At 35.3% G+C, this 13,157-nt stretch overlaps 1 protein-coding gene across 2 annotated transcripts in view; it reads left to right on the top strand.

Moving 5' to 3' along the window:
- Window positions 1–13,157, top strand: part of LOC144972883 (integrator complex subunit 12-like) — a 14,475-nt gene extending 1,318 nt beyond the window's left edge. For both annotated transcript variants that reach the window (XM_078914655.1, XM_078914656.1), the window contains exons 2-8: window positions 353–497; window positions 1,486–1,578; window positions 3,873–4,168; window positions 4,436–4,502; window positions 6,178–6,270; window positions 7,105–7,242; window positions 8,316–13,157. In XM_078914655.1, coding sequence (XP_078770781.1) covers window positions 369–497; window positions 1,486–1,578; window positions 3,873–4,168; window positions 4,436–4,502; window positions 6,178–6,270; window positions 7,105–7,242; window positions 8,316–9,005 — 1,506 coding nt within the window. In that variant the 5' untranslated portion in view covers window positions 353–368 and the 3' untranslated portion in view covers window positions 9,006–13,157. The remainder of the gene's footprint in view (window positions 1–352; window positions 498–1,485; window positions 1,579–3,872; window positions 4,169–4,435; window positions 4,503–6,177; window positions 6,271–7,104; window positions 7,243–8,315) is intronic.

The raw sequence follows: 13,157 nt of genomic DNA, 5'->3' as shown, positions 1-13,157 counted from the left end.
AAGAGCTAGATAATTTCGCACCATATTTGCTTCCTTGTTTTGATAGTTATTTTCATCTCTGATTTGAATATGTTGTTGGATCTAGTTTATCAATGTTAATGTCCTTGTTCTTTATACAAAGCCTAGATCACTCAACAGTCATTGTTGCTACAAAATGCAACACAACATTTGTGTGATGGTATTGTTTTATTTTTATTATGTTTATGTGCTAATTTGATGATTTCGCCTTATATAATGAAAGGTATTTCACTTCCATTTTGATAATGCTTGATTTTATCATCCTAATCCACTGCTGTGGAAGAAGAATTTTCATCTATAAATTAAAACTACTTTTTTTTTCTTTTCTTTCAAGCATCTGATCATTTGAAATGGCTGCAGTAGAATTAGACCCACTGTTTGTAAAGGCATTGAAGCTTCTTCAATCAAAGGCAAAAGACAGCAGTGCACAGCTCAAAGCTATGCTTGATGATGCAATAGCCCAGCGTAAAGGATTAAAGGTATACCCCATTCCTTTTTTTGGTTTTGAGAGTTAATGATAAAGGTCTCAGAATCTGAATAACCAATCATAATCATTATTTTTAAACTTTACATTAAAAACTTTATAAACCGCTCTGTATGTAATGGTAAAATGAATAGTTTAACATTAATTGATTTTAACATAATTTAATGCTGTCCATGCTCAACCACTGAGTGTGTGAAAATTAAGGTTTGGTGGCATAACTGGAGAGGAGAGGTTAGAGGTTTTGTTGCAAAGTGAATTAGCTGGAGTGGTGTTTGAAAAGAGTTGAATGTCTATTGTAAATTTGATATACTGTTGAATGATCTTTTAAAATATTATTATAACTTTGATTTATGTAAAATTTACAGTCGAATGATTTATTGACAGTATTTAAGATAAGAGGACTATTCCATAATTTTTCAAAAGTCTTGCATTTCACTTTCTTACACATTTTAAAACTAATACTAATAGACCAAGCCAATTTTAATTCTGCACACAATGTCAGATGTTTCATGTTCAACTTTTTAATCTTAAAAAAATTAATGGTCTTTCAATAAAAGTAGTCCTTTGAATCCATTAGGCCAATGGAGCCAGAGTTTATCCCGGTTTCTATATCGTGAAATGAACAATAGCAATTGCTTGGTACTCTCTGGATAGGACACCAGATCTACCACCCAGCCACCCAATCACTGCTGGGTGGACATTGGGGTAAGAAAAAAAAAGATAGATGTCATCCAGTAACAATCTCGGCCCCTTTGCTTGTGAAGTGAATGCTCTACCAACTGAGGTATCGGGGCCCTCTTTCAATAAAAAGGTTGAATATAACAAATGGCATTTAAGTTACTTTTGGAAAACGATTTGATAATGTGGGGTAGCCCACTTGTTTTTAAAACTGGCCATTTGAGAAATTAATCATTTCAAGTTTTGTTTTCATTATGGAGATTTAAATAATATGGTAAAACTTTTATGTATTTATTTTCCATTAGGTTCCAAGTCAATCTGGGGAGCTTGAGAAGTCTAAAAATAAAAGCGATGCTGATGTGAAACGAAAAGAAGGAGAAAAACGGTCCCATGATAAGGTTAATCAAAGTTTTATAAAAAATATTTCAACCATAGAAAAATTAGTGTTGAGTTAAAAGATGATAAAAATACCTTAAATATGTTGTAGGTCATAAATAATGATTTATTTATTTATTTATTTTTTTTTTTTTTGTGAGCTTAATAAAGAAAGAGTGAAAAGAATTCTGAGTTAGTTGTCACACATGAAATCCAAAATAACACAATGTATTTCTTTTGTACTGGTTCTCTCTCTCTCTCTCTCTCTCTCTCTCTCTCTCTCTCTCTCTCTCTCTCTCTCTCTCTCTCTCTCTCTCTCTCTCTCTTTCTCTCTCTCTCTCATACACACACACACAAAATAGACACTACCACTAGTTGTTGGACTTCATCAATATGTGGACTGCGAGACAAGGGACAAAAAAACTTTAGATTTATTCCTGTGTAATGTTAAAAATAGTTAGAAATGTTTACCCCGTTCCCCATTAGGTTTATCTGACCACTGCATGCTCTTGCTACTCCCCACCTACCGCCCTGTTTTTAAACGTGTAAAACCAGTAAAGAGAAGTGTACAGATCTGGAACGGAAGTGTGTGTGAAGATTTGCATGGTTGTTTTGAACGCACTGACTGGAATGTTTTTATTGAATCATGTGATAGTGTGGATGAGCTGAATGACTGTGTGAGTGAGTATTTAAAATTCTGTGAACAGCTGGTGTGTTGTAAAAAAGAAATAAGATATTATCCTTACAACAAGCATTGGATAACAAAAGATCTAAAACTTTTATTGAACCAAAAGAAAACTCTCTTTACTAGTGAAAACAAAAAAGATCTTAAAACAAAACAAAAAGAGATAATGAGAGTAATATCTAGTTGCAGAGACGAGTACAAACATAAAATTGAAAAATGCATTTCTTCTTGGGATATAAAGGACACATGGCTGCTGTCAACTATAATCCAAAGCCCACGATTATATCCGAAGATATCGAAATTGAACCTCTAAATAAATTTTATTCATGTTTCGACATAGCAAACAAATTTGATATTGAAATTGAAAAACATAAATTAGACAGGGCTTTGGAAGATGAAATGACTATTGAGGGCACAATATGTTCAATTAGGACAAAACATATCTTCCTGTATAACTACAAATACTGGTGCTCCTCAAGGCTCTGTATTGTCCCCTGTATTATTCACGATATACACGAATGCCTGTAGAAGTCAAAACCTGAGTGTACCTTTAATAAAGTTTGCAGATGACACCACTCTTCATAACAAATGGCAACGAAGTGGCTTATAGGCAAGAAATTGATAGATTTGTGTCTTGGTGTGATGCCCACCACCTAGAGCTACACATAAGCAAAACAAAGGAGCTCGTGATTGACTTTAAGAGAGTGAAGGAATCGATAGAACCGTTAAAATTATGGGACCAATTCGTCCAGCGAGTTCCTCACTACAAATACCTTGGTGTAACAATTGATGACAGGCTCAAGTGGGATGAACACTTGAAAATAATTAGGCATAAGATGTGCAGACATTCTTATTTTTTATCAAAACTTTCTCAGTTTAGAAAAGATTAAACCCTCTGCTCATTATTTTATAGAGCAGTAATCGAAAGTGTCTTGTCATTTTGTATAACAGCTTGGGGAGGCAATTGCTTAGCAGTGGAAAGGAACAAAATAAATTCAAATATTAAAAATTCCATTGAACGCTATATAAATGATGTTGACGATGTAGATCATTTATATGAGAAATTTTGTATTAGTAAAATAACTAAAATATTAAATGACCAGAATCACCCACTAAGACCATCAGTTATTATGTCAGGAAGGAGAGGTCGTCCTTTCTCTATCTCAACAAAAACAGAGAGACACCAAAAATCTTTTCTGCCGTCCAGTATTAGTGTTTATAACAACAAGCAATAATCATTTTATATAATTATTTCGCATTTTTACTTTCAAATAATGTAAATATTAATTTATTAATTTATTTGTTTTGCAATCTTTTCAATTTTCAATTAACTATATGTGACAGTTTTAATATTTTCATGTTTGAAATTTTTATATATATATAGCGTCGCTTGTTATTATCTGCTCTTATTTTTATATCATGTTCAAATAATATTCTTTTTGAAAATAGTTGATGCATAAAGTATTATTATTATTATTATTATTATTATTATTATTATTATTATTATTATTATTATTATTATTGGTTTTTTTTTTGGTTTTTTTTTGTTTTTTTTTGTTTAAATATGTGGTACACTGCAGTATGGATATAAAATTAGAATTTATCATTTTTTATTTATTTTTGTAATGGTAGTCCACAAAAGATCCATTTGAGCCAGACGTTAAAAGATCCAAGTTTGAACAATTAAAGCAGCAAAAGGAAAAAGAGGCGAAAGAGAAAGAGCGAGAAAAAATAAGGAAAGAGAAAGAGAGAAAAGAGCGAGAAGAGGCTCAGAGACAGAAAGACAAGGCAGAGAAAGAGAGAAAGGAGAAAGAATTAGCTGCAGCTAAGCAAGAGCCAGAAATTCTTAGTGATGAAGAAGAAACTGCTCAGCAAATGGATGCAGGAGACTTTGCTATTGATTTGGGAATAGCATGTGTAGTTTGCAGGTCAGTAATAAAATGCTTCTTTGTTATACAAATTAGAAGGCTTTTGAAAAAAAGCATTATATATATTTTTTTCAAAAATGATTGATTGTATCATAAAATAGCATCTATGTTCTATCACATAGTCTTGTCACTGCTCGATTTAAATATAAAAAAGGATTAAAGGATTATATTCCTGAATTTATTCTGCACATTTTCTACTTTCTTTTATTTCTTTATAATTGATTGAAATGTTTATTTCCTTTTTTTTTTTTTTTTTTGAAATTGCAGACAATTTGATGTCAGCTCAGGCAACCAGCTTGTGGAATGCCAGGAGTGTCACAGTCTCTATCATCAGGTTTGTAATATTGTAGTCTTATTGGATATAGAAAAGATTGGAGTTGAATTACTCATAAATACTGGATATCTTTGTATTGATGCATCCTGTGGTAGTAATTTATTCAAAGTCTCTATTTTGGGAGGTAACAGATATATACACTGTTCTTCAAATAGTATTCCCTGCCTTACTTCCCGAATCAGTGATGTTGCTTGTCGGGGAGTATGGACTGGAATTCATGCATTATTGGCTCAGTTTAATTTTTGTTTTTGTTTTTATACATTTGGAGAAAAAAAAATATTTTTGACCCACATTATGTGAACATGACAAGCCCGAGTCGTAGGCCTCTTTTGTGATGACACACGACTGAAAAATGCTGGCTTGTACAAGCACTGAATTTTTCTGCTAATCCAATTCCAACTCATCCCAACCAAACTCACTTAACGCCTTGACAGGTTGTTACTGAGTCACTGGACTATTTTTAAAATGTTAGTATCTGTAATAAATAAAACGAATTGAGGTTTTCATGACAATGTCTGTTGATAAAGTGTGCTGTTGTATCAACCTCGGGTGTAGTTATAAAAACTTATTATATCAACTACAAAAAATTTGGTCACCCAGGTCTAAAATGCCATATTGCAGAGTGACCAGGAATTTGGCGTGCTAGGGCCCAGCGAGTACTCTATTGGAAATCATCTTAGAATCTCCCTTTTAGTGGGGATTCTCTCTCAGCATTTATGAAAGACTTTTTGTTGCTGCCTTTAACTTTAATCCCTTTGGTATTACTTTTCCAAAGGTGCTATCACTTAAGGATGTTGCAAGCCCTGTACTGTATGCCCCACCAACTCTTCTGTGTGTCATGTATTATCCATAGTGGCCAACTGTCCTGATAAAATCGAGACTGTCCTGATTTGGGAATCTGTAATTTTTTAATATTTTTTTTTAAAGAAAGAAAATAAAATTTAAATTAGTAATGAAAATTAAAAATGTTACTGTTTATATGTATGGAAATGACCCTTTCATGTCCCAGGACTATGCTTTTCTGACTGGCAAATCAAAACAAGGAACAGAAAAACTTCTAAATCTAGATTATATTATATAATAGTCCAAACATACTGCTGTTTTGGGTCTTGACTGTATTGTTTGTTAGGGTTTTCACATTTTAGCTCTTGGAAAAGTTGGCCATGCAAGAACCCTTTAGTATTCTAATTAAACCAAATGATTTTTGATGTCTTCTTTTTTCCTATTGATTCAATATTGAATAATGTTATTAGTGGATTGTATGCTTCTTTTTATTTCACTCCTTTGTGAGCCAGGATTATTACTTATCATGTTCACTCTTGACACCACCTAATCTTTCCCACATTCCCTGCTTTCTCCTTGGAATTTACTGTTCTTGTACTGAATTGAACCCTGATAACGTTTTTTGGAATGTTTCCAAAGTGTATGCTTTTTACTGTGAATTTATTTTTTGAAATTTATTTTATTTTATTATTATTATTATTTTTTGTTTTGGTTTAATTTTTTTTTTTTTTGGGGTTTTTAATATAATATTTGTTATTATTGATTTTCTTTCCCCGAGTTTTTTGTGCATTTAGGTTTTTGAGTATATATTATTATGTGTGAATTTATCTATTTATTATTATTATTTTTTTTTTTTCGTGTTTAATTATTTGAGTATTGTTCATCATTGCAGGAATGTCACAAACCAACTGTCACAGAACAAGATGTGAGCGATCCAAGATTTGTCTGGTATTGCTCCAGATGTACAAAAAGCTTCAAAAAGATGGTATGTGTTTGATCTGGTATTACCTTGAATTGAACCACTTACTGGAAAACTGGTTATTTTGAGATTATATGATTGAAATTACAAAAGTAGAGATTATTTTCTTCTTTCTCTCTCTCTCTCTCTCTCTCTCTCTCTCTCTCTCTCTCTCTCTCTCTCTCTCTCTCTCTCTCTCTCTCTCTCTCTCTCTCTCTCTCTCTCTCACTCTCTCGTGTTCATTGTTGGGTAGGCTAATTATTCATGATTTATGCATGATTTATTTATGATTTTATAGTTTAGATATAAATGTACTTTTAAGCCCCTCATTCACCTTGATGGAGGTGATTTTTTCATTTTTGTCTCTGAACCAACTTGACAATGGACAGATGTTTATGGTTTTTTGTTGTTGTTTTGTTTTTTTTTGTTTTTTTTTTGTTTTTGTATTTAGCTTTTTATTTGAATCTCTATTACATTATTATTCCTTTAATTGGTATTGATTGCGTCCTATTGAACCTGATGCCAAAAAGTGAATTATAAATTAGAAGAAATATAATACTTTGGTTTTCGAAACTTTATTCCTTCTCTTCAATAAATCATATAAAATTAACAAGTCTTCAACTTTCGTCATCTGTATCATTCCAACATTTATTTGTTATGAGGCAATGGACCACACCTTGCTTTTTGTTGCTAATGCACAATAACTCTTCTATTATTGTAGATTTACTATAATTCTTTCTAATATACTTCATAAGTTTTTAGTTATGAAGTATGAATAAGCAATAAATAAAGGCTGTGTTTAGTCATTGTTTATTATCATTTAAAACAGAAGTCACACTAACATGTGTTGAAACATTTCAGATGGCCCAAAAACCTATCAAGCCTAGCAAACCTGTCCCTTTGACATCGACTTCCAAAGAGCCAACATCCACCATCATAAAAACAAGCAAGTCGGAATCTGATTCGGCAAGTCAAGCATTCCGGAGAATGGACCCTAAGGTGATGGTAGTAGCCCATTAGATCCAAAAGGCCTATGGTACAGGTAGTCCTTTAGAGCCTAATAGTCGATGTTACAAGTGTAGTCCTTTTAGAACCTAAAGGTCTATGGTACAAGTAGTCATAAAGAGCCTTAAGGTCCATGGTATAAGTAGTCATTAAGAGCCTTAAGGTCTACGGTACAAGTAGTCCTTTAGAGCCTAAAGGTTCATGGTACAAGTAGTCCTTTAGAGCCTAAAGGTCCATGGTACAAGGAGTCCTTTGGAGCCTAAAGGTCCATGGTACAAGTATTCCTTTAGAACCTAATGGTCCATGGTACAAGTAGTTCTTTAGAGCCTTAGGTCTATGGTACAAGTACTCCTTTAGAGCCTAAAGGTCCATGGTACAAGTAGTCCTTTGAACGTAAAGGTCCATGGTACAAGTAGTCATTAAGAACCTAAAGACCCATGTTAGTCCTTTAGAGCCAAAGGGCTCGTGACATAGGTAGTCCCAATGAGCCCAAAGTTTCATGATCCAGAGATATAAGACGCCCTCCCTGTTCAGGCGTTAAATGGATAACAAAAATTCCTAGCTACCCTATGAATGCGATGCTGGTCTATTGCAAAGTACTTCCTATCAAATCTAATATACCCAGATACACATTCACTGCTGGGTGGACATACAAGTCAGAAATAAACATTGACTCAAACTGAAATTGAATCTGATCCTTTGTTTATAAGCAAGTGATTTGCTTATTGAGCCACCTTGAATCCTGAAAAGAATTGACTTGTGACATATTTATTTTGAAAATGATATATGTAAAGCTGTTTTGATGTCGAAGTTATTCATTAGCAGTGGTTACAAAAAGAGGGTCATGTAGACAATGAATAACTGCAATTTAGCTAGTGTATGCAAGACAGATTTTGTCATTGCCGCTGCCAAAATTGACTGAGAAAGAATTATAGTCTCAGTCGGAAACACATTCAGGCGGTTTGTTTTTTTTCTTTTTTTTTTTTTCTAATAATATGAAATCTAGTTTTTCTGATTCAACAAGAGTCAATTTTCACTAAACATTTTTCCTTTCATATTCATTCCAGGCCATAGTCCCACCTAAAGATACCGGCAACCTTACCTCTTCCTCAAAGGCAATGGTGGGTCTTGCTGGTCTTGCTGCCAATCTGACTAAACCAAGGGGGGATTCTAAAAGTTCCTCTAGCTCTAAAAAGTCATCGGAACACAAAGGAGACAGTTCCAAATCCTCCAGCAAATCAGAGATGAAATCAACTGGATCCAAACCAGACAGTTCATTGAAACCATCCTCAACATTGACCAAGAGTGACTCTTCTCGTAAAACAGAATCAAGCAAATCTTCCTCTTCGAGTAAAGAGGAATCAAGGGAGGGTAAAAAATCTGAATCAAAAAGCAGTAGTAGTAGTAGTAGTAGCGGTAGTAGTAAATCTGATAGCTCATCACGAAAAGAGGACAAGAAGGATAAATCTGAATCCACTGGAAAATCTTCAAAAGAAGAAAAGAAGTCTGATAAATCTTCACCAAAACACTCTTCGTCTTCTAGTAGTAGTTCTCCCCCAACAACCCCTGTATCTCCAGATTCATTATCTGCAAAAAGTGGTGGTGGTAGTAGTAGTGGTAGCAGTGGCGGGAGTAGCAACAACAAACAGGCAGTGGCCAATTTGTCAATGGTGACAGCTAATAAAAGGATACAGATGATGAAGAAAAAAGCTCAGGCGCAAACTAAGCCTCAGGAGAAACGGGTTCATATAAAGTAAATAACTGTACAATTTTGAGATTTTAAAAGTATAAATGACCTAAAATTGTCTCATGCATTGTTATACAGTGACACTTAGTTTGGCAGAGACATATGGAGTAGAGTTATCATGAATTTGATGCTCATCATTAAGTTGGCAATAGACGAGGTTGGTGGTATCAGTAAAGCCGGGGGTGGGGGGGGGGTTCACTTTAATAATGGACAAAAGTAAATTTGTAAGAAAACTGCCTCCATGTCTGAGAGTCTGATGCTAAACATTTCATAGTAGAGATTTGAAATGAGTTTGGAGAGTCGAGATGATAGCTTTACAGTAAGCTTTAATCAACAAGAAACATCACTAGTATGACATTGGGTACAACATCTGGAACAACACAGAAATAAAGAACAGTTAGATACAACAACATATGACATAACATAATGTGGACGTAAACTAAAATATACAACATTTTCCCCCTGTCAGAGTTTAGACATAGGGATAATTGAATTTACAACAGACAGATTGATGGTATACAAATAATTTTGTAGTGTCAAAATCACTATCTAAAATTCAGAATTATCTAAGATAAACTTAAAATATCAAGACAAATGTAAACAAGTAAAATGTTCATATCAGCCCACTCCTCAGGCCAAATGGCATAGTGCGAACAAAAGGGGTGCGTTTAGTGCGAGCAGGTGGTTTGTCTTTAAGTTCAACAGTATGAGATTGAGTTGCATCGTTCATAACATCAGCTTCTTCAACAGTGTCGTCGATAGCCTCAGGCTGATGAAGGTTAACATTTGTCGTGTCAGGGGTACACACAGTTTGGTCTGAGAGAGTCAATGGTTCTGAATCGTTCTTCACTTCAGGTGTACATGTATAGTCTCTTTCACCTACTGGGGCAAGATGACAAAGTGATACTGTTGATTCTCGCCCATCCGAATATGGGCATATTGAGGGTTAGCTTCTACGAGTTCAACCTCATCAGCCATATGGTCTAATTTAGAATTTCTTTCATGTCTCTTAAGTATACAGTTCCTGGCGAGAGTTGCCAGGTTGGTACTGAATTTCCTCTTGTAGAGCGACGTTGATGCATAAACATTCTTTCATGAGGAGTGGTGTTAGTTTAAGTGCACAACAGAGAGCGAAGAGAATGCAACGCATTTGTAAGAACTTCCTCCCAGCGACTGACATCAAGTTGGCGTGATTTAAGATCAAGAGTTATTGCCTTCCATAGCGTACCATTCAAACGTTCGACCTGTCCGTTTCCACGTGGATTGTATGGTGTTGTCCTGCTTGTAGCTACTTCTCTCCTCATGAAGGAATGTTTTTACTTCCTGGGACATGAATGATGATCTGAGTGCATATATGAAGGTGTTCCAAAGATGGAAAAGAGTTCGCAAAGACATTTGACAACTGTTGATGAAGACATGTCTGAGCATGAGAAAGCAAAAGGAAATCGTGACATCAATGATAGTGAGAATGTATTTGTTTCGAGTTGCTGAAGGCAGTGGACCCTTAAAATCCATACTTAATCTTTCAAAATACTGAGTCGATTTAACAAGATTTTCATTATTTGGTTGGAAGAATTTAGGTTTTAATTCCGCACACACTCCACATTTATTAGTCATTACAGTAATGTCTCCTACAGAGTATGGCAGATTCTTTGAACGAACAAAATGAGTCATTCTGGTGATCCCAGGATGACAAAGAGATTCTTGCAATCGTTTTAGATCGTTAGTGTTTGTGGAGGTTGCCCCACAGCGAGAGAAAGCATCAGCAGCTTGATTTTCAGGGCCAGGTGGTAGATGACCTCATAGTCATATGGAGACAATTCAATCTTCCAGCGTTGTATTTTGTCAATTTTTACTTTACTATGATTACTGTCGTAAATGAATGAGACAGATTTCTGATCTGTGATGATCTTGAAATGTGTATTAAGCAGATAATGCCTCCACTTCCAAATTGCTTCAACAATCGCATAGGCTTCCTTCTCAACTGCTGAGTGGTTTTTCTCACTTGATGAAAGTGTCCTTGAAAAGAAAGCTACTGGGCGACCTTCTTGGTTCAATGTTGCAGATATAGCCACATCTGAGGCATCAGTTTCGACCACAAGAGGAATGTCCTTACTTATAGTCTTTAGAACTGCATTTTCAAGTTCCTGCTTCAAACTGCAAAATGCTTTCTTGACAGTATCAGGTAATGGAAAAAGTTTATTCTGAGTCAATGGCAAAATCTTGTCGGAGAAATGAGAAATCCATTGGGAGTAGTAAGCAAACATGTCTACAACTCGTTGTTGAGCTTTCAGGGTCGAAGATGGCTCTAATTCTTTCAGTGGTCTTAATCTCTCTGGGTCTGGCATGATCTTTCCTTGAGATACTCGGTATCCCAGCATGTCCATCTCCTCCACCCCAATGATGCTCTTTGATTCATTGAAGGTAATGCCATGTTTCTTGGCCGTGTTAAGAAATTTATGTAAGTTGTCATCATGTTCTTTCTTAGTTAACCCACAAACTGTTATATTGTCAACATACGCAAAAGTGTCTCTTAGGTTCTCTTTCTCGATCACGTTGTCTATAACACGTTGAAAACAAGAAATTCCATTAGTCACCCTGAAAGGAATTCTCTTAAATTGATACAGTCTACCAACAGCCTCAAAAGCAGTAAATGGTTTTTCTTTCTAAATGGTTTTTCTTTCTCTTGCAGGGGTATCTGATGATAAGCACTCTGAAGGTCTAAAGTACTGTAAAATTTGTAATCTTGACACCTTTTCAACCATATCATCTACCCGTTTCTGTGGATAGGCATCTAGATAGGTGTATTTGTTAACAGTTTGAGAGTAATCAATAACCATTCTTTTCTTCTGTCTTTCATTGGTCGTTACAAGCACTTGGGCTCTCCATGGCGACATTGATGGTACTATGATATCAGACTTTAAAAGATTTCTTACTTCAGATTCAATGAATTTTTCATCTGCTGGGGCATGTCTACGGGACTTGGTGGCAATTGGTTTACAGTCATGTGAAAGATTGGCAAATAATGCTGGCGTCTCAACCCGGGCTGTCATCAGTCCACAAACTTCGAATGGAGGAGCATCTCCCTTGAGTGACATTTTTAATTCTGAGTGTCTGTAAATCACCTCAGCACAGGCATATGGCAGTAAAGAGAGTTTCACATCGTTGTACTGAGCACTTTTGTATACGAGTTTAATGTTGCAGTGACCTTGAGTTTCATTCATGAGCGTTGTAGATGCCATACTTATCTTAGTTCTTGAAGGAACAATTTTCCAATTTTGGGCCTGGGCAACTGATGCGTCAATATAACTTTCTGAGCTTCCTGAGTCTACCAAAGCAGTTAAATGTTTACCATTGACACTTACTTCTATTAAAAATCCCCTGAGACGTTCTGGCCCAGCTGAAGCTGATGTAGAAGAGAGGATAGAGCTACTGACTGAAAACCATTTACTTCTCGCAGCTGGAGCAGATTGACAAACCTTCTGGAAATGACCTTTCTTCCCAATTTGCTTACAAATAGCGTCTCGTGCTGGACATTTAGCTCTTGTGTGTTTTCTGTACCCGCAGAAGTAGCAATTGTTGCTAATGGCAGCCGTTAATTGATTGCCATTATCTTCTTAGTCATCATTCAGCTGAGTTGATGCAGTGAAGGTTGCAGCTGGTTGGTGATATGATTGGCTTTGCATCTCTGGCATTTCTAATGATCTTGCGGTACCAAAAGCAGTTTCTAGTGTTAAATTTGTATTTTCAAGAAGACGTTGACGTATCAGTTTTGATGTCAAACCACTGATGAAGGCGTCACAGATGGCTTCTTCACGGCAAAGATCTGCAGAGACTGATTTAAAATTGCAGTCTTTTGCCAGTACTTTAAGCTGTTGAAGGAATTGGTCAAGAGTTTGGCCAGGTTCCTGTTTATTTGTAGATAAGAGGTGGCGAGCAAAAATTTCATTTTTAGGTTTCACAAACACAGATTGCAATGTCTGTATAGCAGTTTTATACGTATCACATTCGGCTATATAAATGTTGGGGCTGATGAAGTTGATGAGAGTAGAAAGTTTGTTGAAGCCTTCATTAGTTGTAGAAAGACTTCTTACAAAACTTTTCAAAATGTAATTTTTTTTCTCCTGCTCGTCATTGTCAATAAACTCTCAATAATCCAAAA

The sequence above is a fragment of the Berghia stephanieae genome, chromosome 5 (assembly GCF_034508935.2).
Source record: "Berghia stephanieae isolate SIO BIC M18660-M18661 chromosome 5, UCSD_Bste_1.3, whole genome shotgun sequence".
In the NCBI taxonomy this organism is placed as follows: Eukaryota; Metazoa; Mollusca; class Gastropoda; order Nudibranchia; family Aeolidiidae; genus Berghia; species Berghia stephanieae.
This window is presented reverse-complemented; position numbering and strand designations above follow the sequence as displayed.